Source organism: Mustela nivalis (genome assembly GCF_964662115.1).
Source record: "Mustela nivalis genome assembly, chromosome: 10".
In the NCBI taxonomy this organism is placed as follows: Eukaryota; Metazoa; Chordata; class Mammalia; order Carnivora; family Mustelidae; genus Mustela; species Mustela nivalis.
In genome coordinates, this window is record NC_139029.1 from 47,544,995 (window position 1) to 47,565,784 (window position 20,790).

The 20,790-nt window shown below is 39.5% G+C and overlaps 1 protein-coding gene and 1 long non-coding RNA gene across 8 annotated transcripts in view; one reads left to right on the forward strand and one right to left on the reverse strand.

The window, feature by feature from the left end:
• The window catches only part of LOC309842890, a 256,676-nt gene extending 251,699 nt beyond the window's left edge, over window positions 1-4,977 (reverse strand). For all 5 annotated transcript variants that reach the window (XR_014299824.1, XR_014299825.1, XR_014299826.1 and 2 more), the window contains exon 1: window positions 4,881-4,977. This is a non-coding gene — a long non-coding RNA (uncharacterized lncRNA). The remainder of the gene's footprint in view (window positions 1-4,880) is intronic.
• Window positions 2,220-20,790, forward strand: part of NFIA (nuclear factor I A) — a 567,374-nt gene continuing 548,803 nt past the window's right edge. For all 3 annotated transcript variants that reach the window (XM_082687848.1, XM_082687851.1, XM_082687849.1), the window contains exon 1: window positions 2,220-2,374. In XM_082687848.1, coding sequence (XP_082543974.1) covers window positions 2,279-2,374 — 96 coding nt within the window. In that variant the 5' untranslated portion in view covers window positions 2,220-2,278. The remainder of the gene's footprint in view (window positions 2,375-20,790) is intronic.

Consider the following 20,790-nt stretch of genomic DNA (forward strand, 5'->3'; position numbering starts at 1 on the left):
TTTATGTTCTATGTAGAATTTCCAGCGTTTTTCCTTTTCTTTCTCAAAATGATGAACTGCACAAAGACCAGGTCATTTTAATGACATTGCAGTTACACAAGACAACAAATGTTTTGGCTGGCAAGCTCAGGGCAGGATCCTGACAGAAGGTCCATTTGCTTGTGGACACGGAAGGCAACTTAACATTTCCTCTGTTGCTGCAGATTCTTTTTCTGAAAGGTAATTCCAGAGCAATAAAAACTGTAAAGATGCTTCTAAAAGTGATGACAATATCCATATTTCATAATAATTCCAGATACCACCTTCCACTCCTATATTATTAGGGGGGGAAATATCCCATTACAATGAGGGGTGGGAGAGGAAAAAAATATCTTATTTGTTACATTTGTGGCTCATTCTGTAGAAACAGTCTGGGCATCGTGTTTTAAATTATAGAACTGGATAAAATTTACTTTGCTGAAATTATTTTTGTCAAAACAGCTATTTACTTTATGCTAAAGAGTTAAAACAACAACTACTAAGAAAGAGGTTAGAATTGGGCAGCGGGGGGGGGGGGGGACTACCAAACTTAACCTTTTTGGAACTTAAAATGAGTCCTAAATAAGTTCATCTAAATATTATACAGTTGAAAATGTGACTAGGAAAAAAACCACTGGATAGTTGGGCTGTAAATGCACAAGTTCTTAAATAATCACAGTTCAATCGCCCTGAAAAATGCTGTAGATAAATTCCCCCAGGCTTAGGAGTGCCTATACAGAAGACCTGCTGTGTAGAGAACTGTAATATCACTGAGAGGTTCTTGGGGATCAAGAAACCAGTTATATCCAGAAAAATAGAGGAAGAAAGAAGATGTGTCTGGTACACAGCTCTTATAAAGGTATTTCTGCCGTTCCTAATCTGACACAGTTTAAAAGAATTAAATATAACAAATACACGGTATTCTCTCTACTTCTTCTCCCCTCTTAGTCCTCGAGTAAAATGACTTGAAATTCAGCAGTTGCCTGGACTTCTCACTTAAGGAAAAAAAAAATCATTTTTACAGTCACTCTTATTGGTAGGTCCGTGCTGTGGTTTATTTTTCCCTCTAAAGAGAGGATGTGTGGTTAAAAACCCCTGTGAAGAAAATGGCTTGGTTACAGTAAGGAAATCAGATGTGATTTTCCCTGAATAAGGAACTACTCATGTCAAGTTTAGTCTGAATTGTGTTAAACGAAATTGATAATGACTGATCACCTTATTCACAGAGAATCAAAAAGCTCAGAATTAATTTAAAAAAAAAATTAGAACACCAAAAAAACAGAGATGGCGCATAGCCTAGCCTAGGTTAGAACTTGTGAAATATCAGTACTGTATTTCCTCACATAAAAACACACACCTAAATACAATATCAGACGAACCAAAAATCAAGGGATTCAACCACTGTCATCTCATGTTTATGTTCCTTCACGACCAAATTAACTAATGAATTAATTTTTAAAAAATAAGGAAAAGAAAAAGAAATATTATTCCCCAGTATTTTTTTTTTTCCTCCTTGGAAAACCTGTTCAGCAGTTCCCAGATTTAGTTTTAGACTTTTTGCTTTGCTTCCAATGAGATGTGTAAGACAGGAAAACTGAACTAAACATTTTTTAAATGCACAGCTCACGTTCTTGAGAGAAGTGGCTGTGAAAAACAGATACTGAATCAGACCTAAAGTCGGGGGGGGGGGGGGGAGGGCAGGAAAAAAAAAAAAGCCCAAAACATCGCATGATAGTCTCTAAGCAGTTCCATCTGTCAAGCAGAAATTTTAGGCTAATAGCCTGTGGCGATCTCCCTCCGCAGTCCACTACCTGCCTTTGTCCTATTAAATCTCTTTATTCTCCTTAAGAAAGAAAGAAAGAAAGAAAGAAAGAAAGAAAGAAAGAAAGAAAGAAAGAAAGAAAGAAAGAAAAAGAGAGAGAAAGAAAAAAGAGGGGGGATTGGTTGTTGGAAGGAAAGGAAAAACCTTGCAGACCAAAATCATCTGAGTGATGAAGCCCTAATTTTAACCGCCTCTCTTTGATGTGTAGCAGTGGGTCCTTGTTTTTTAAAAAGGAGAGAGAAGACAGTGCTAGGAGCAGAAGACTTTTCATCTCCACTTCACCTTGCCACTGGGTCTGTGAGAGATTGGTTCATTGTCAAGGAGATTTTTTTTTTTACCCATGATTCCATATGGTATGGACCGGACTACATGTTGCCCCACATGCCACTGCAAATGTTTTCTCAATTAGGTGTCTTATCTCCCGTGAGTTAGCATCAGATGAAGCTTGCTGACAGCGTAATGGCAGGGAAAGCTTCCGACGGCTCCATCAAATGGCAGCTCTGCTACGACATCTCGGCCAGAACTTGGTGGATGGTGAGTTGGCAGCCGGGCTGCTTTTTTTTTTTTTTTTCCCTTTTCTACTTTCCCTCCCTCTTTGACAAAATGTCCCAGACCTCACATTCATCAAATTCACATTTGATTTTTTTCACACTCTTCAGTGAAGCAGCCTCACACTGCTTCCTCTTGCCATCCTCTCTCTGCCACTCTGCGACTGAGTTCCCAGCAATGCTTGCCCTGGTTTTCCATGGGACAGTGTTTGAGAGTTGTTGTTTGTTTTTGGTTTTGTGTTTTTTTTTTTTTTTAATTTTTTAATTTTTTTTTTTTTAAAGTAGCAGAAGTTTTAAGGTGGAGATGGTGTTTTAGCCAAGTTGGTCTTGGGGTTTAAAAAAAAATGAAATGAAACGCTTGTTCGGGCCCTCAGGTTTTGCTCCCTCTCTCTAGCTTTGCAGCCCCCTTTACTTTTGTTTTCAGGGACTATGGGGTACTTGGTTTTTTTCCTTGGCTGTGGTATTTTCTGAGGACGTGTGTTAGAGCTGGGGAGAGACAAGCCCTGGGTGAATTCCCGTCCTGCCCCATTAATTGGAGTGCTTGAAGTCACCTGTGGGAGAACTCTGGGTCCCCACTCCCTGTTTTCCATCCGGGGACCCGTAGCTCTCATCTAACTTTTCCCCATTTGTTTACCTCAGAGCAGGTCTTAAATCTCTGAGGAACTCCAGCTCTGAGTGGGAAAAGACCCACACGCTCTATCTTTTAGTTATTCTGGGTGCAAATAAAGTTTCAATAAAGTTCTACCATGCAGCCGCAGAATGAGTTAACTCACATGTCATGGTCAACCAGGCCAGACAACCTTTGACATCTTGGATCTATAAGAGGTAGAGTGAGTTGGGAGGGCGCACAATAGCTTATTGTCACGGGAGATGCGCATCCTGTGCGGAAGGGAGTCCTCACATCATCACTGCCCTCGTTAGGGTGGTGTCCGTTAAGGATTACTTCGTTAGCAGAGCATTTCCAGTTTTCCGTAATTATTATTCTTGTGGCAAGCGTGAATTCTTCCAGGGAGTGAAAAAAAAGTTTGCTGCCAGGACAATGAATGTATTATCCGTTCCTAACTGGACCGTGAACTTCAGCTCATTTCACATAGATATCAGTTTAAGAAAAGAGAGAGAGAGAGAGAGAGAGAGAGTGGTGTTGAAGGGGGAGACTGACGAATGGAATTACAAGACAGGACATGGTCGGTTTCATTGCATGATCTGCGGAAAGAGTTCTCCTTTCCCCTTCCTGGACCAATGGTGGTATCATTTGGGCAAGTTTTAGGAACTCTGAGGACTGAGAGACTATTAAAAGTGAGCTACCGCAGGATTCTATTCGGCTGCTCTTGGGGTGCTGTGTGTCCATCCTAAGGACCCTTGAGTAAAGGTGGTTGTGGGTATGTGTGTACATTGTATTTTAACTTGTGATTTCTTAACTAGACAATAGAAACTTTGCCAATGATTTCAGGACAATGTTACTTGCACTTTTTGATTAATTAGACTAGCAGTAGACTATCCACTCAGATCTTGAACTATTCAGGGCACTTATTTTCCCATTAGAGTTTCTGCCAGCAAGAACAAGGTTTACTTGTATGCCATGATGTTGCCTATTGCTTCGCCTTGTGCAGCTTGTTAAACACCAGAAAAGAATATACTGATTGGTTTAGCTATTATTTTCTAAGCTAAGTTGTAAGTCTTAAAAAAAAAAAAAAAACCCTGCACGCTGATGTCATATTCTGGGTGACATTCTCCTTCCTTGTATTTCAAGAGCTCATAGATTTTATAGACTGTTACTTTTTATGGCAAATTGTGTTATCTTTTTTTTTTCTTGCAAAGATCACCAAATGCTCCTCTTTTTTTTAACTTGGAAAACTGTCATTTATTTTTTGTAAAGTTTACTTGGAAGTTGCTTTTCATTTAAAATTGTTTTACAGATGTTTTACCGCCGGGAATATAAAATATAAAAGTGGTGGAAACATTTAGCAATGCAGTTGACTAAAAATAAACAATGCTGTAAGCTCACATGCTGCTGTTTAGGCTGCATACGACAGGAAGTTTCTCTCAACTTCAATGCTTCTAGATCTTTGCTTTGAAAAAGGGTGAGAGATCAGAGTGCTCTTTAAAGAAGTTGTAGAAGTTACCATAGAGAATAAATCAATTTTTTATTTCCCTCAAAGGTGGCCACATACCACAGCATTTTATATTTGCCAGTTACAAATAATTCTAATGTAAATTTCCCGCTACTGATGGGAAATTGAGGACTTTGACGAAGGGGGGAAAGGATTAATTAAAATAAGAGACATTTCACATTTTCTCTTAGCTCTTCTCGTTACTTGAATAGAATTCACTCCCTCTCCCGCCAGACCGTCACCTAACTACCCCAAACAATTTTCCCCAACTTTAAAAAAAAAAAAAAAATTAGACTTGCTCCTTGCTGATACGGCTCTTTAAGCAAAGGACAGTACAAGATCTGAGTTTCACACTAAAGGCAAATAAAGCTTTAAAATTACCTCATGCGTCATCTGGTTGCACAGACTCCGGGCTGCATAGTGGGAACCTCCGCTTGGTCCTCCCAGCATACAAAGGCAACTCAGTGAATGCCCCCTCCGCCCGTGGAGGCTCGGCCTCAGCTGCCAGCACCGGGATATGCAATTTTGCTTTTTAATGAATCGTAAACAATTTGTATGGCAAATGAGTTTGTTTGTTTTAGTTTGGGGGCATATGTTGGACCAGTTGTAGACAGCCATGACCTACTCCAAATTTTTAGGTGAGAACAGATAGAGCTCCAGACCATTTTTATTTTTCTAAATAATAAAGACCCACTAGAATGAAAGAAACTGGTTAATAAAAGGCTGAGAATAACAACCCCTCTCCTCTTTCCCTCTTTATCCCCACCCCCTATCATAATGCACCCAGCTTACAGTAGGGTTTTAACTGCACTTTTTGATAACGAACTGAAGGTTGGTTGACTAAATTAATTGGGCTGTTTTTGTTTTTTTTAAGTACAAATTTTAGCTTTGTCTACAAAAGACTACTTTTGTTCAATAAACAAATATTCTTAAATGGGAAATAATAAGAAGGGCCTTCTTTACCTTTTATTGCTTTTTTGGGCTAAAGCTGACACCGTCTCGACAGATGTAGGATATAAGAAATGCTAAATACTCTTTTGGTATCAAAATGGAGTGGGAGAGAGGTCTTGACATGGAAAACTCAAATGAGAACTTTTACTCCAACCCAAAGAGTTGTAAACACAACTTAGAAGTTAACAAGCGACCAGGGTTCGAGCATGTACATTTTAACAGTAATTACCTTTGGCGCTGTCATTTATGAGCAATCTTTTGATATCTGAGCCACTTCTGTAATGCTTTAATCATGCAAATCAAGAAATAGATATTGCATATCAACTGCATCTAGCTATGTTGTGACATCTCTATTTGAAACCTTCGACACGCAACTAAAGAAAACCCTCATGAAATCTTTCTCCACTCCAAAAGGAGTAGAAGCACCTTGGAAGCATGCATATGCTTCAAAATATAATTCTGTCCAGTAGAATTACCTCCATTCTACCCACATGGTGTTCAAACGAAGGCAGAATAAACAGCCTCCTCTTCTTAGTGATTTACTGATAAGATACTGTGGGATGATTTTTATCTGAATTACAAAACACGTTTGTCTTATTTCTTCAATCCAATTTAAAAACTCATAGTTACTATGAAATGAAGACTATTAAATCATCCTGCCACCCCTCTCTCCCCATGCTAGGTTCCCAACAACTTATTTTGGAAGCATTCTTTTTAGAAATCGCCATGTAATTTTTCGGTCAAGAATTATCCAGCACTTAATTCAAATTTTTACAACTCAGACTTTGTATGCCAGGAAAATACTTGGGTAGCAAGGATATGCTATGCCTTGAAATTTAAATGCCTTTTTAAAAAGTAGATATGTATGTTTACCAAGCAAGGTACGACTGTGAAATACTGTCTTACTGTGTTCAACAATTCAAAAAAACTCTCAACTCCAGCCTACTTCTCAAATGATTGACAGCCCTAACTGCTGCAGATGCAAACCCAGGAACTCCTATCTCATGCAACCTTTTGTTGTTGTTATTTGCTTGGATTCACAACTTTAGTTGTATTTATCATTTCAATTTTTAAATGGTTAATTCTCAACTGAGCTACTGTTGTTCGTGATTGTCTTCTATATTCTTTTGAAGACATTGCCTAATGAAGATTTCTCTATGCTTTTGCTCTAGCTCTTTCGGGATGATGATTAAAAGAACTTGGAAATTGCTACAATGGCTATAAATGAAAAGAATCAAAATGAGGGGATTCAGTAAATAATAAATCATATCATTCTCGGTACCCAGTATATTTTCAAAAGAAAGTGTCCGTGATAAACATATTTATACACATTCTATTTCAAGCATTTGCACACTCTGCCTATGCTTATTTTTAAATGCACACTTGTCTTATTTTTATCTACCATTATAAATATGTGTGACTATATTAATTTCCAAGAATTTGCATTTACTTCAAAAATGTCCATACACTATTATTTTCTTCCAGTATTAGCAATGATTGATTGCAAGCAAAATCTGAATAAAGTACCGTTTTATCTTTCTCTCTCACATATATTAAGAAATTGTCCTTATCACTTTCTCTAGGTTAGCCTTGTACAACATCTTTTAAAGTACCATTTGCTAAGCTTAGGGAGACGCAAATACTTTATGTTCCTATTTTTTTTTCCTCTAAATCAAATTATGATCCAAATGCACTCCATTCAGAAATGTGATTGGTTATTCAAGCCAGCCTATGTTCTTGCACTATCTTTTTAAAAATCTTGATTTCCTGTTATTACGCTCATATTTCTCCTGTGAACTTTAGACTGTAAAATAAATGCTTTGTCCTTACTTATTTTCTAGTTGATTTTCCTTCACCTGTCCTGAATATTGTCAGGAATGTTTCTAATTTAAAACCAAAAGAATCAGGGGCTGATTAGAAGACAGGAAATTGGGGGATTAAACTGTCTGGTTGAACTTCCTTTACTTATCAGCACTCAGTAACTCACACTGGATTACAAACTCAACAGGACAATTTTTACAATGCATTGTTCCTTCTGGATGTTTACATATATACAGTGCATGTGAGGGGAGTGTGTGCGCGTGTGTGTGTACATGTGCAGACTCTATGTGTCTTTGTGTGTGTCCGTGAGTATGAAGAAAAAAGAACCAGCAGCTGGTAGTTATAAGTAGATGTTTTTAAGTGGAATAGTTTTAAACTAAAGGGGCTGATCGTATGAGCAGGAAAGTTCATTCCAAGACTCTAATCCCAGGATATTCTCAAAACTTTCATATTAAAACATTTCCGTGAAACCAAGCAAAGAAGGAAATACTATAAGGGAGAAAGCAAGATTCGCTAGCTTGGGAAATAAAAAACAGATAGTCGTGGCCGTTATGCTGTCCATCTCTCCTCGGTTCTGCTCAGAATTCCAAACACCCATACTATCGAGTACAGAAGATGTCCCAAAGGAGCGAAGGAGTTAATCTAAGAAGTTTCCAACCCCTGTTGATATCTCCTTGGCACCTACAGAGAAAGGAAATCTTGCTTACTGTGACAGCAGGTCTGAGTGTTTCAGGTGAGCCTATATTGTGAAATGGGTGCTTGGCAAGGAATAACAAATCAGGACCAGAGGGTAAGGATTCATTTTACTTCATTAGATCATTTTAAAATGGAAAAGAAATAATAAAGACAAACCATTGTCCTAGATTTTTGCCGCACCATATATATTTGCAGAGCAGTGTTCTAGAAACTACGCTGAGTTCTTTTTCCTGACCTCATTCTGCTCACCTGTCTCACCCTCAGTAAGTATTTGTTGATTGGGTTTAAGAGAGCTCTAGGATAACATGCAACAGTTTTTCCCACGCTACTAATTGAAATGGTGAGTCCACTGAGAGAAATAGAAGACAGAGAAAACTGGGATGTGTGGTCGGGCAAAATGGGTTGGTGTAACCACTGGTAGATCTGGAAGTGAAAACTCAGGAGCTTGTTCCAGCAATCTTTCATTTATTTACCAACTATGCATGAGCCCCAACTAAGGGCCAGGGGAGAGGTAGAGAATCAGCTGCTGCTCCTGCCAGCAGGCCATCATTCAAGCTTCAAAGGGACCAGGGAACCAACCTTGCCCTAGCTGAAAATTTCATATTAACAGAATTGATTGAGCAAAAACTATCTGCCAGAATCTGTTTTAGGTTTCGAATTCCTGTTTTGTTTTTTTTTTTTAATTAATCCTAACCATAAACCTCTGAAGTGAGCATATTGTTTCACTTTACATACAAGGAACCAAGATTCCAAATAGGTCACTCACCCCCAACCCCAGAGAAATGCACACCTAGAATGAGCTGCTCAGACTGCAAGAGTCCCCTGGCTTCATCTGGGACTTGTCAGAAACCAGTGGATTCTTATAAGTGCTAGAATGTAACAGAATTCAGGATTTGAAGGGATTAGCACCATCCATTCCTATGTTGGTATTGTGGGGGCACAAGTCTGTTCGCTAAGGAAATGGAGGCAGAGAAATGACAATGTGTCAAAAGCCAGATAAGACCCAGGCCCTGTTCTAGAAGAACTGTGGGAACCGAGTTCCTATTTTGTAACAGAAATATCTTGTATCATCCCTGGTTACAGAAGCTCGGAGAGACAGGAGAGTCTGATGCATGTGGTTGTATTAAAATATACCTTTTTATCAGAAGATGGATGGTTCAGGGAAATTCGGTGTGTTGATGTCCTTGCTGAATATTAGGGACATTTTTTTTCTGTAAGCAATTTAATCTTTATTTAGCAGATCTTTCACTTGCAGTTTTAAATGGAATATACCATTTTAAAAAGGCCAACCTTCCAAAGAAAGACTCCTGGCGTTTCAATCACTCTCTCTCTCTCTCTCTCTCTCTCTCTAATAAACAGAAATGCCAATATAGAACATTATTGCTGTTTAATATTTTTCATTGCCACAAGAATTGTTAATTGAGGGTTTATTCCAACATAGTTTTCTGTAAGGGAAGACACAATGCAGGATATATATTACCTAATGGCAAAGATCTTAATACACTCACTACAAGTAAACATCTATTTTCCAGACAACTGCTGACTATAAACAATATGTCTCTGCCAGAGCTATTTAATGGTGCCACGTGTGAGACAGAGTTTTTATTCCTCATAATCCAAGTTCCTTTTCTTTACCTTGGTGTGCTCATGTTATTGCCTTGCTGACTGTTTGAAATGGATGATGATTGGGAATAATGACAGGTCAGAAACGGGGATGCCGAATCCTGGGCAAAGCAGCCCTCCACCAAATCGGCAATCCTGGCAGGCTCCCAGGGGAGGGCTGTGACACAGGCAGCTGACTCAGACATTCAGTCCGTGTGGCTGACCCTTCTCACCCCAGGAGATACCACATTATATGCACCATCTCCCCACGTAACCGAAGTGTAGACAAAGTCTAGACCCATCTAGGGTATGTTCCCGGGATGGCCTTATTTTCCTCCCCACGACCCCAAAAAGTCCTCATCCAACCTCTCCCTCCCAAATGCACAACCTGTCGTCCTGCTGATGAAATGTCCCAGCAGCTGGATTTGATAAGCTCCCTTCAAATGTCGCAAAGGAAAACACCGTGGGCTAAATAATTCATGTCATCTATTCATTTAAGAATCAATTAAAATCATAAATTTCTTTGTTGTGTTTTATTTTAAGAGAAACGGCCATCTCAATTCTCATTTTTATGAACATGGGAGAAATGACCTGGTAACAGGTGCTATGGTCTGGACTCCATCCTAGTAAATAGGAGGGAGTCCCTGAATGCTTGTAGTACGTTGCCCAGCACTGAGGACCCAGTGTTGTCAGTAGAACTGCATAAGAAAGGGATAAATGCAAAAATCTGAGGGAGAAGATTACTAGAGGAGGGACTGATAAAATTCTCAACTGAGAAGTCAAGAAATAACAAAGTCTAACACAGGGGGCCACGTACACTAACATCTTCAGACCAGGCAGGTGAGCTCAGGGTCAGACAAGGAGGCTATAATTGATCTAGTGGGGAATGGTGGGGTTGGTGACAAACTGGAGAGTGATACTGAATTACCACTAACCAACAGTAACAGCAAAACTGTAACAACCAAACAAAACACACCTGCTACCCAGGGCCTAAAGCTAGGGAGAATCCACCACAGATCTGAAGATAGCATGGGATTCCAGCACCAAAGTGTTTCACTCCCCCAAAATCAAAGAACTGAAATGCCAATATCCCTAAAAGGGGGATCACGGACACGTAAACCATACAAACTGCACCACAGTTTCCCCCATTCACATCTGATCCATTTCTCCTGGCATACTTTCATGGGTGGGAGAAAGGAGGCTGAAGACCATGTAAGTAACGGAAGACCTAAGAGGGAGAAAGGGTCCCTCAAGCAAGAAAGTGGTTAGCAGCAAGGGGACCTGGGAGACAGTGGAGGACAGGGACAGAATGCAGAGTGGGGAGCCTGATGGATTCAGAGGCCTGCCTCGCTGAGCCTCACCTGCCTACCCCAAGTCCCTCTACTTTGGCACCAGATGTCTCCAAGTGGCTTTGGCATCTCGAGGGTCTCCTGGCCTGAGAGTTTCAGAAGAGGTTTCTTCAGGAGCACACAGGCTGACACCCGTTCAATTTTTTCCAGCCAGCAAACTCTACCCTCCCCTGCCAGGCTCAGGTCTTCTCCCTGAAGCTTTCCCAGGTTCCCTAAGGCAAAATGAGTCACTCCCCCACCCCAACCCCCCTGCCTCACAGCCCTTTGTTCATAGTACTACAACAACACTGATTACCTTATTTGGGGGTTTTCCTGTTTACTATCCAGCCCCACGATGTTTCTTCTTCTTGAAGAATAAGGTCTAAATAGTACACTTCTTTCTGTGTCTAGCCAATGTCTGACCTATGGCAAGTACCCAAAGAAAAGAGTGGTTTCCATGCAGCTCAACAGGAGAGCTTAGAGAAGTGAGAGCAGTTAAGGCTAGTGGGCCTTCCAGGACTCTGCTCCCCTCCTCTCCTCACCCCCTCTATCACATCCCAGAGTGAGTGTCTAGGCTACAGAAGATCATTGGGCAAACGGCTGCCCTGCCAGGTATCTGTGGACATTTCTGACTACCCCGTGCTGGCTGCTTGCTCTGTGTTGCCGCCGAGCCACCAAGTAGTCTGCACACATGTGAGCGAAACATCGCCGTGAATTTAATATCATTACCTCTACCTCACCAATAAGGAAACCAAGTAGGGGTGAAGAGGCCACACAGTAGTTTGAGAGACTCTAAAGCTGTGCTTTTCACCCCTTCACTATAAGGACACCAGTATGCCCAGCACAGTCACATGCTAACTCAGGCTCCATAAAGGTCTGGGATAATTAAATGGGGGCAAAGTTTCCCTCCATTTTATGAAGGAGAAAGCTAGAGTCCCAGAGGTTAACTCCACCCCCACCTCCCACCACCCTGTCCCAAAATCAAAATCATCAGGAAGTCTGGGTTTAGAACTGGGGTCTCCAGTGGTCTTTCTGCCAAATACCCATGGTGGTAAATCATAGAGTATGGCATTGTTTAATTAAAAACAAGCAAGCATTTTCCCCCCTCTGAGGATTACAGGAGATTTTCACTGTCTTTTTCTTGCTATTTTTTTGTATTTGTTCATATTTCTGCAATGATCACGTGTTATTTATTTATGAGTGATATTTAACAAAGTCATACTCACTGAAGATATTAATCTTATTCTTATTGAGCCCATAGGGATAGCCATAGCACCACATGCAAACATGCACGGATGTCATAAGAGCTTGGGCACTGAGGATGCGTGTATTTTTTTAAGTTGAGTGATGCCCACTTCTTTTATTTAAATGCAGTTAAATCCTGCATTTAACTGCTGTTGTTAACACTCCCTTTCTTACAATGGGTCATGTACTTTCCTCCCATTCCCCAGTCTAACAGCCATCCAAAGCCCAGATTTCAGATTCAGGCAGACCTGAATGAATCCTGGCTCTACCATGGATAAGCTGTATGACCATGGACAGTGACTGGAAACACTCTGAACGTGGTTCCTGAGACTTGGCAGTATCCCCATCACAGTGCTCTTGTGAGAACCCAATGAAACAATGCATACTACATAAGCCAGACATCTGGGAGACATCCTACTACCCTCTTGCTCACTCCACATATCTAACTCAAAGTAAACCCTGTGGAAATGACTTCCAAATAATTCCTAAGTTCATCCATTTTTCCCCCATCTCTGCCACCCTTGCCCAGTCCAAGCTAGCATCTTGTCCAGCCCACATTCACACAGCAGCCTCCTAACTGACCCCCCTGCATCTTTGCCCTGCAATTTACTCTTCACACTTAAGGCCAAAGGATCTTTTCAAACACAAGTAATCCGTCATTTCAATGAATTACCCTGTCTCTTAAAGAGAAAAGCCTTAGCGAGGCCTGCATGGTTTTGCCTCTCCCAGCCATCTAGGGCCATTCTTCTTCCTAAACATACCCCAGCCAGTTGGTTAATCTCTTAGTTCCTCAAAATCCCCCAAATCCCAGATCTGACCCATCTTCTTCTCCTTTCCCCAGAGCGCAGTCTTCTCCCATAATTAACATTTCTCCACCTTCCCTTCTCATTACAAAAATGGCTTAGTCAGGAAGCCTTCCCTGTCCTCGGACTGTGTCAAAGAAGTCTACTGACTAACCCTCGGAACACTCCAGACTTCCTGGCATAGTACTTAGCACTGTTTAGAGTTACAGTGTTGTGTGATGATTTAGCTACTTTCTGTTTCTCCAAAAAGACTGTAAAGTCCATGAAAGATAATGTCATGCTCATATGTGTTTTTCTTGTACCCAGAACGGTACCTGGCATATATTTGGTGGTAATTCAATAGTTGTTAATTCAATGAGCAAATGGATGATATGGTGCCTGCAATAGCTAACACGAGGTAGTGTTAATTATTATTAGCATAATTAATATTTCCCACATAGAGAAAGGTGTTTAAAAGTGGTTTAAGTGTCATTTCTATGTTGTTTAAAGAAAATTCGTTAGTAGGAGAACTTAGAGAAGTAGAAACTTACATTAAGAGCTCAGTGCCCCCTACCTGGGACTGAACCCTGGATTTGCCACATACTAAGAGTGAACCTAGGCCACGTGATTTCACATCTTTGGTTGTAGAGGCGCCAAAGAGTTAATGCCGTTGACGTGATTCGTATGGTGTTTGGCTTATGGTCAATATTTAGTAAATGGTTTATTGTTATTCTTGTTAATATATATGATCCCAAGTCTTTCTCTAATTAATCTGTATGGCCCTTAAAAAGGCCCTTGCCCTCTAAGGTTGCCAGCTTCATCATCTTTAAAGTAATAACATCATCCTCACATGATTCCCAGACCTGTTTTGGGGATCAGGTTAATACGCAGGTGGAAAGTTTCTCTGAAAATTATAAAGTATGATAGATACTTAAGACACTGCTAGGGTCAACCTGAAGAAACACAGTCTCCAAACAAACACAGTCAATCAAAAATTAGGGAATGGGGTAATTGGGTGACAGGCATTAAGGAAGGCATGTGATGTGATGAGCACTGGGTGTTCTATGCAACTGATAAATTATTGAACACTACATCTAAAACTAATGATGTACTATAAGCTGCCTGATTGAAGTTAAATTTTAAAGAAAGGTTCAGACACCTAAAATAAAAATTTCTCATGGTCTTTCCTTTTATCTTCTCTTCATGACAGACCACGTGGGAAAGAGAGCGTGGTTCAATACATTTACTCAACAACGACTTCAAGTCGTTACTAACTGAAATCATGTGCTTGAGTGTAAGGGGAGGGAGAGAGAGAGGGGGAGAGAGAAGTTCATAGAGGATAGTCTAAAAACACACATGGAATCCTTTCTCCACAATTTCCCAGCAACGAGACCTCAGGCAAACTGCTTCATCTGTTCACCTGTAAAGTGGCCTCATAGGTTGTTGTAAGAATTAAGTTATGTGATCTGCATAAATCCCTGAGATCAGTGCATATGTTATATACACATGCTAAGGGTCAACCATTACTAAGATTATTGTTTTGTTGCCATCTTCTTCCTCCTCTTCCTCCTCCTCCTCCTCATCATCATTATCATGTTGGTTATTACTTAATAGGAGATCGACGTTCAGAGATGTAGCAAGATAGCCATGCAGTTAAAGAATACCAAACAGATTCATTCTTACAAGATGGCATATTTGGATTTTGAGAAAAAAAAATACCCCTTAACATGTTTGATTAACTTACTGTGTTAACTCAGTTTGGGCAACACAAGGCCCTGTGAAATACTCCCATTGTCCAGATTAGAAGCTGTACTGTCAAGTAAGTTACCTAAGGTTGGTTCAAAAAGCCAACAAGTGACTAATCCAGGATTTGAACCTGATCCAAATTCATGTTCTCCACTACCTATCTTGCCTAATTCAATGTGTTGTTGTATTAAGGTTCACAGCTTAAAATTTGTTAGCTATTAATCATATCATGAATATTTTTTCACATGGAGAGTAATAATCACAAAGCTTTCATTAGGATCCAGGGCTCGTAGCAACATCACTAAACACCTGGGAAGTGTAATATGTAAGCCCCTTTGGGCACCCTTTCAGAGCTGATTCAATGGAAAGAATTGGGGATCTCTGGTTCAAAAGGGCTTCTAACTAGGAGTCTCTTTCCAATGTTCCAATACTTAAGCTACCAACAAAGAAAAGACTTCTTAAAAATACTGACAGCTGGTTCTAAGAATTAACCCACTAACCATTCTGGTAGGAAGTTTCACTAACTACACGTCTGTGATTTTAAATAGAAATGTATGATTCTTGGCCCATGACTGCTATGCTCCAAGAATAAAAGGTCCACAAGCATATGATAATAGGTAGGAAGATCTTTGATCACTTCCATGCTGTCTTTCTATTGGTTTAAAAACACAAGTCTAGTGGTGCCTGGGTGGCTCAGTGGGTTAAAGCCTCTGCCTTCAGCCCAGATCGTGATCTCAGGGTCCTGGGATTGAGCCCCACATCGGGCTCTCTGCTCAGCAGGGAGCCTGCTTCCTCCTCTCTGCAGGCCTCTCTGCCTACTTGTGATCTCTCTCTCTGTGAAATACACAAAAAATCTTTAAAAACACAAGTCTACAACACTTAACCATTCTTCTTTTGCCACTAATGTTTCTATGTTCATTTAGATAATGCAACTACCACAGAACAACTGAGGAGTGGTGGCAGGGAAGCTGGTGATACTACTAGGCACCCTCTGGAGTGTAGTTCCATTCATAAGACGCAAAAAGCAGGGGGAACAATGGGAAAAGCCAAAGTGTCCCCACATGCGGGGAGTTGTCGTTTTATATATTCCATCTTCTCTGAACATTAAGGAGTCAAGCCTTGGGATAAGAAGATATTCTTATGACAGACCAGCAGAATAGCAGGAAGATGTTGATAGATTGGAAATCGGGCCGGGACATCAATCTGATACACAATTAGAGATCCAGGAAGAGGACTTCACCAGAATCCGGTTGGGGGATCAGAAGAAATCCACTTACCTTATGTGTAAGAAAAAAATAGGTCCATATAATTTTCTCCCTCATTTGAATCTGGATAAATAAAAAGATCATACAAAAATAGAAAGCATTAAATGTTTATGAACAAGAGTAAAGAGAGACTTGGAGGAAGAAATCTTCTGAAAACCATTAAGTATAGAAACAGAAAAGAAATAGAAAATTTCCTATTCTCTGAAACAAGAGTAGAATGCCATTGGAAAGAAGATATATGGTGAAATAAAAACTAGACCATGAAATTTCAAATGAGATTGACTAAAGCAGTAAATCCAGAAAATTAACAGTACTAGGTCTACCATAGAGCAGAATTAACACTATGCAAACTGACCCAGTAACTGCAAAGTCATACTTTCTTTTTTTTTTAAATAACCTCTATACCCAATGTGGGGCTTGAACTTACAACCCTGAGATCAAAAGTCCCATGCTGTGCCAACTGAGCTAGCCAGGTGACCCCAAGTTATACTTTCTGTAACTTTCCCAGATACACACAAATTACATAAAGTGTGAAATTCATATGACAGAGAATGACACCTATCCCAGAAACTGAAGATCCAACTCAGAGATTACAAAGGTGTTTCCAAAGAAAATAGAACAAGTGGACAAGAAGTAATAGTCAAAGACATAACAGGAAAAAAGAAAAAAAAAAAAAAACCCTTTCTGATCCAGAAAGGTAAAGAGATGTCATAAGACATTTATAGACTGAGCCAAGTTTACTGCATTCCAGGCAGAGATCTGTGAGAGATCAACACCTAGCTCAGCCTGGCCTTCAGAAGGGAGTAAAAGGAGTCTACAAAATTGGATAGAAGAGAAATAAAAATTCACCAAATGCCTTACCTCGCATAGAACAGATTCTAAAACTCTATGTAATTGTTGACTCTGAGAATTATAAAACAAAACTTGGATTTTGGAAACTTAAAGTTAAGTTGAAAAGAGGATACACATCTTCTCAATCACTAAGGAAACAAAAACACGCACAACATTCCATACATGTAAACAAACCCCCAAAACAAAAGAAATAGCAAAAACTGAAAAAAGAACTAAGACATGTAGAACAGAATGACAGAAGTTAACAAAGCCAACTATATGTCAATAAATTTAAGTGGTTAAATTCCAATATTAGGAAACAAAGATTCTCATATTGTAGTAAAAAATTAAATTCACATATCCACTGCCTCTAAGTGATATACCTAAAACAAAAGTATCCATATTGAAAATAGAATTATTAAATAGAATAAAATTTAAAATAGGAAAGACAAGATTAATTTCTGGCAAGGTAGGCTTCAAAGCAAAAGTAATTAATAGAGAAAATAGATTATTTATATTATTTTCATTTGTAAACTGGAGAATAGCATAATAAAGCAGAAGTAGTAATTAATGCATTTACGTGCTAATTAATCTAATCAAATGATATAATGCAAAACTGGCTAGAAAAGTAAAGAGAAACTGACCAGAACACAATTTATACATGTAATTTTAACACAGATTTATCCACTTTTTCTAGTTCAATTAGACCAGCCAGAATTAGTGACGTGGAAAATTTAAATAAATATAATTAATAATATGAAGATCACTAAACAATGTTGACCCCTACAAACATGGAATATATCACCTTTAAAAGCAGTCATGAGGGGCGCCTGGGTGGCTCAGTGGGTTGGGCCTCTGCCTTTGGCTCAGGTCGTGATCTCAGGGTCCTGGGATCGAGCCCCACATCAGGCTCTCTGCTTGGCAGGGAGCCTGCTTCCCCCCCTCTCTCTGCCTGCCTCTCTGCCAACTTGTGATCTCTCTCTCTCTCTGTCAAATAAATAAAATCTAAAAAAAATAATAATAATAACAAAAAACAAAAGCATTCATGAAGCCTCTACAAAAATTAATGATGTCATGCAACTGCATGGACATGTGCACACATACACCACATCAACCAATTCCCAAAGTGGAAATTGCACGGGCTTTCTTGTCTAGCTAGCCACATGCAATGAAGCTAGAATATAATGACAAAAAAGAGTCCACATCATACTTAATGGCAAAACAAGAAGCATTCCCATTAAAATCGGTAACAATGTAAGGATGCCCTAAATTACAATTATCACTTAATGTTATCCTGGAAGCTCTGACCAACTCAAAAGATACAACACAGAAATACAAGGTACAATTATTGAAGGAAATTATTGTAGTGGTATTTTCAAGTGACCTCATTAAATACTCAGAAAATCCAAAAGAGCCAAATGAAAAGCTGTTGCAATTAATAAAATAGATTATTAAAACCAGTATAACCTTATATGTCAACTATACTTCAATTTAAAAAAAGACAGATTAGTAAAGTGACGGCCACAAACTAATTATATACAACAACGGTCAATAAAAGACATAATGGAAAATGACTCCATTCCTCAATAGTAATAAAAACAAAATCATAATGGACCTAGAAGAAACTCCAACAAGTCAGGTACAAAATGTAAATTAATAAACCAGAAATCATTACTGAGAAGATTTTAATAAGTCCATCCCCAGTGTAGGGCTCAAACATGGTATTTCATAAACATTGTAGCTATAACAGTTTTCTCCCAAATTAATTCATAGGTTCAGGTCAGAATCTTAATACGGTATTGTAGTTTGTTTGCTTTTGTTTGTTGCTTTGATAAGGTTATTGGAATTTACATAGCAGAGACTAAACAGTTTTATTTCAAAATTCTACATACATATAAGAGATGAAGATTACTATCATCTTCATTAGAATGAAGTATTATTATACCAAGTTTCAAGAATAATATTATTATCTGATAAGATATATTAGGTTTCGAATATGGAAAACACTTTGCTTACTGAGGGTAGGGATCCTTCTGAGATATAGGAAAAGCCCAAGACCTCCTAGAGACCCAGCATCATACAGATGGTACAACTCAGCCAACCTTCCAATCGTCTACTGTGTTCTTTGGTACTGGGATTATGTCGTATTCGCTGGAAATCTGTGACATAAACATAATTTTCTCCATTTTATCAATGACTTTACTGAGACACAAAGAGATTTAGTAACTTACTGAATGTATGCTGATAACAAATCAGAGGTTCAGATGGATTTCTCTCAGACTGGAGAAGCTGCAGACCCTGCTAATGGGGCAGCAGTTGTCCGTGGTAGAGAAGCCCCTACAGCCCTTTGCAGCAGCATTCCTCACTGCAAGGAAGGTCAGTACTGGAATGGTGGACTTCATGCTCTATCTTTTCAAAAGTCACACATGTCACACTAAATGGATCCTTAGCTAGCTAACAGAGTCAAGGTTGGGAAAGGGGTCAAGTGGGCTGGAGTTCAAGCTGGGTTAAGGATTAGGTTGAAGTTAGAATTGCACTTAAGCATTGCAGTTGGAGCTGGATTAGGTAGGATTTGAGACAGGACTAAGGTTTGGGTTGAACTTAGTTTTAGGGTTAGGTTTAGGGGTAATTATAAGGACAGGCAGAGAGCTAAAAGAAAGTTCAGTGTCCGGAAACATTTTTTCAGAACAAGTGACAATTATTGCTCAATTTGGAAGGTTGCTTGAGTTATATGAAGATTTGCCTTGGGGGTAGAGGCAACTACTCAGAGGAAAAGCAACACACAGAATTGAGGGAAACAAATTGTTGTAACAGGAGAGATATTCATTCAACATGAGCAGGATGAAGCATGCCGGGGGTGAGATGGTCCTGGGAGAAGTGCATTGGCAGCCATCTGAAGGTAGTTCTGGAAGTGCTGAGGAATCATTTTAGAATTTTAAACAGGAAATTAATAGGATAAGTTTCACATTTTAAACAATTGCTTGGGCCACTGTGCATAGGATGAGTGGAAAGGAAGTGAGACTGTGGGCACAGAAGCCACCAGGACATGTCACATATCCTGTCTGACCTACCTCATATCTGTGATTTCTCAGTCACTTCTCTACACAGCCTCCTTGATGTTTTACCGTTGGGATGAGTACACACTTGCCTCAGGGCCTTTGCACTTCCTTTTCCTAGAACACTTTTCCTCCAGATAGCCACAGAATGTGCTTGCTCCCTTAACTCTGAAATCTCTGCTCAAATCTCATCTGATGGGTGCCTTCCCTAAGAACCCTAGCTAGATTGGCTACCACACATACACAAACACCCTTTCTTTCCTTCTTACCAATTTATTTCACCATTTATTTGTTTGCCTATACCTACTGAAGTAGAAGTTTTAGGAAGTCCAGGCCATAGTCTCCTTCATTGCCATGTCTCCTATATCTACAGAAGTAACTGGAACATCATACACGTTTAATAAATAGTAGTCAAATAAATAAATTTTATAACTATTTATTGAATGGCTATGATACATCAGGTACCTTATAGGAGGAGACAGAGACAAGGAAGCAGATAATTACAGCTCAATGCCATAACTGGAATGAGAGAAATTTGCACAGGATGCTGAAAAAGAAACAAAACCCCAGTCTGGGGACTAACATAGAATACTTTAAGAAGAGAGGGATCTGAGCCAGGTTTTGAAGACCACGTAGAAATTCACCAGACAGAATTGGAAACATCTCAGAAAAGTAAGCAGAACCTATAAAAGGACCAAGATGAAATAGGAGGAGAAAGAGCATCCAGTATGATTCATCCCATGTGATTAGAGCAAGAACTCCAGGACCAGGCAAGAGATGAGCTACTGGGGTAGGTAGAAGATGAAGAATTTCAAGGAACTGCTCTCTGTTTTCAATTAGTATTTAATTAGTAGTAGTTCATTGTCAGCTTTCATGTTCCATCCACTTGTACCACTCAAAGTCTTTAAACCAACTAGCCAATTGTAAGGTCTGCTATGAAAAGACACTTGTACCACTCAAAGTCTTTA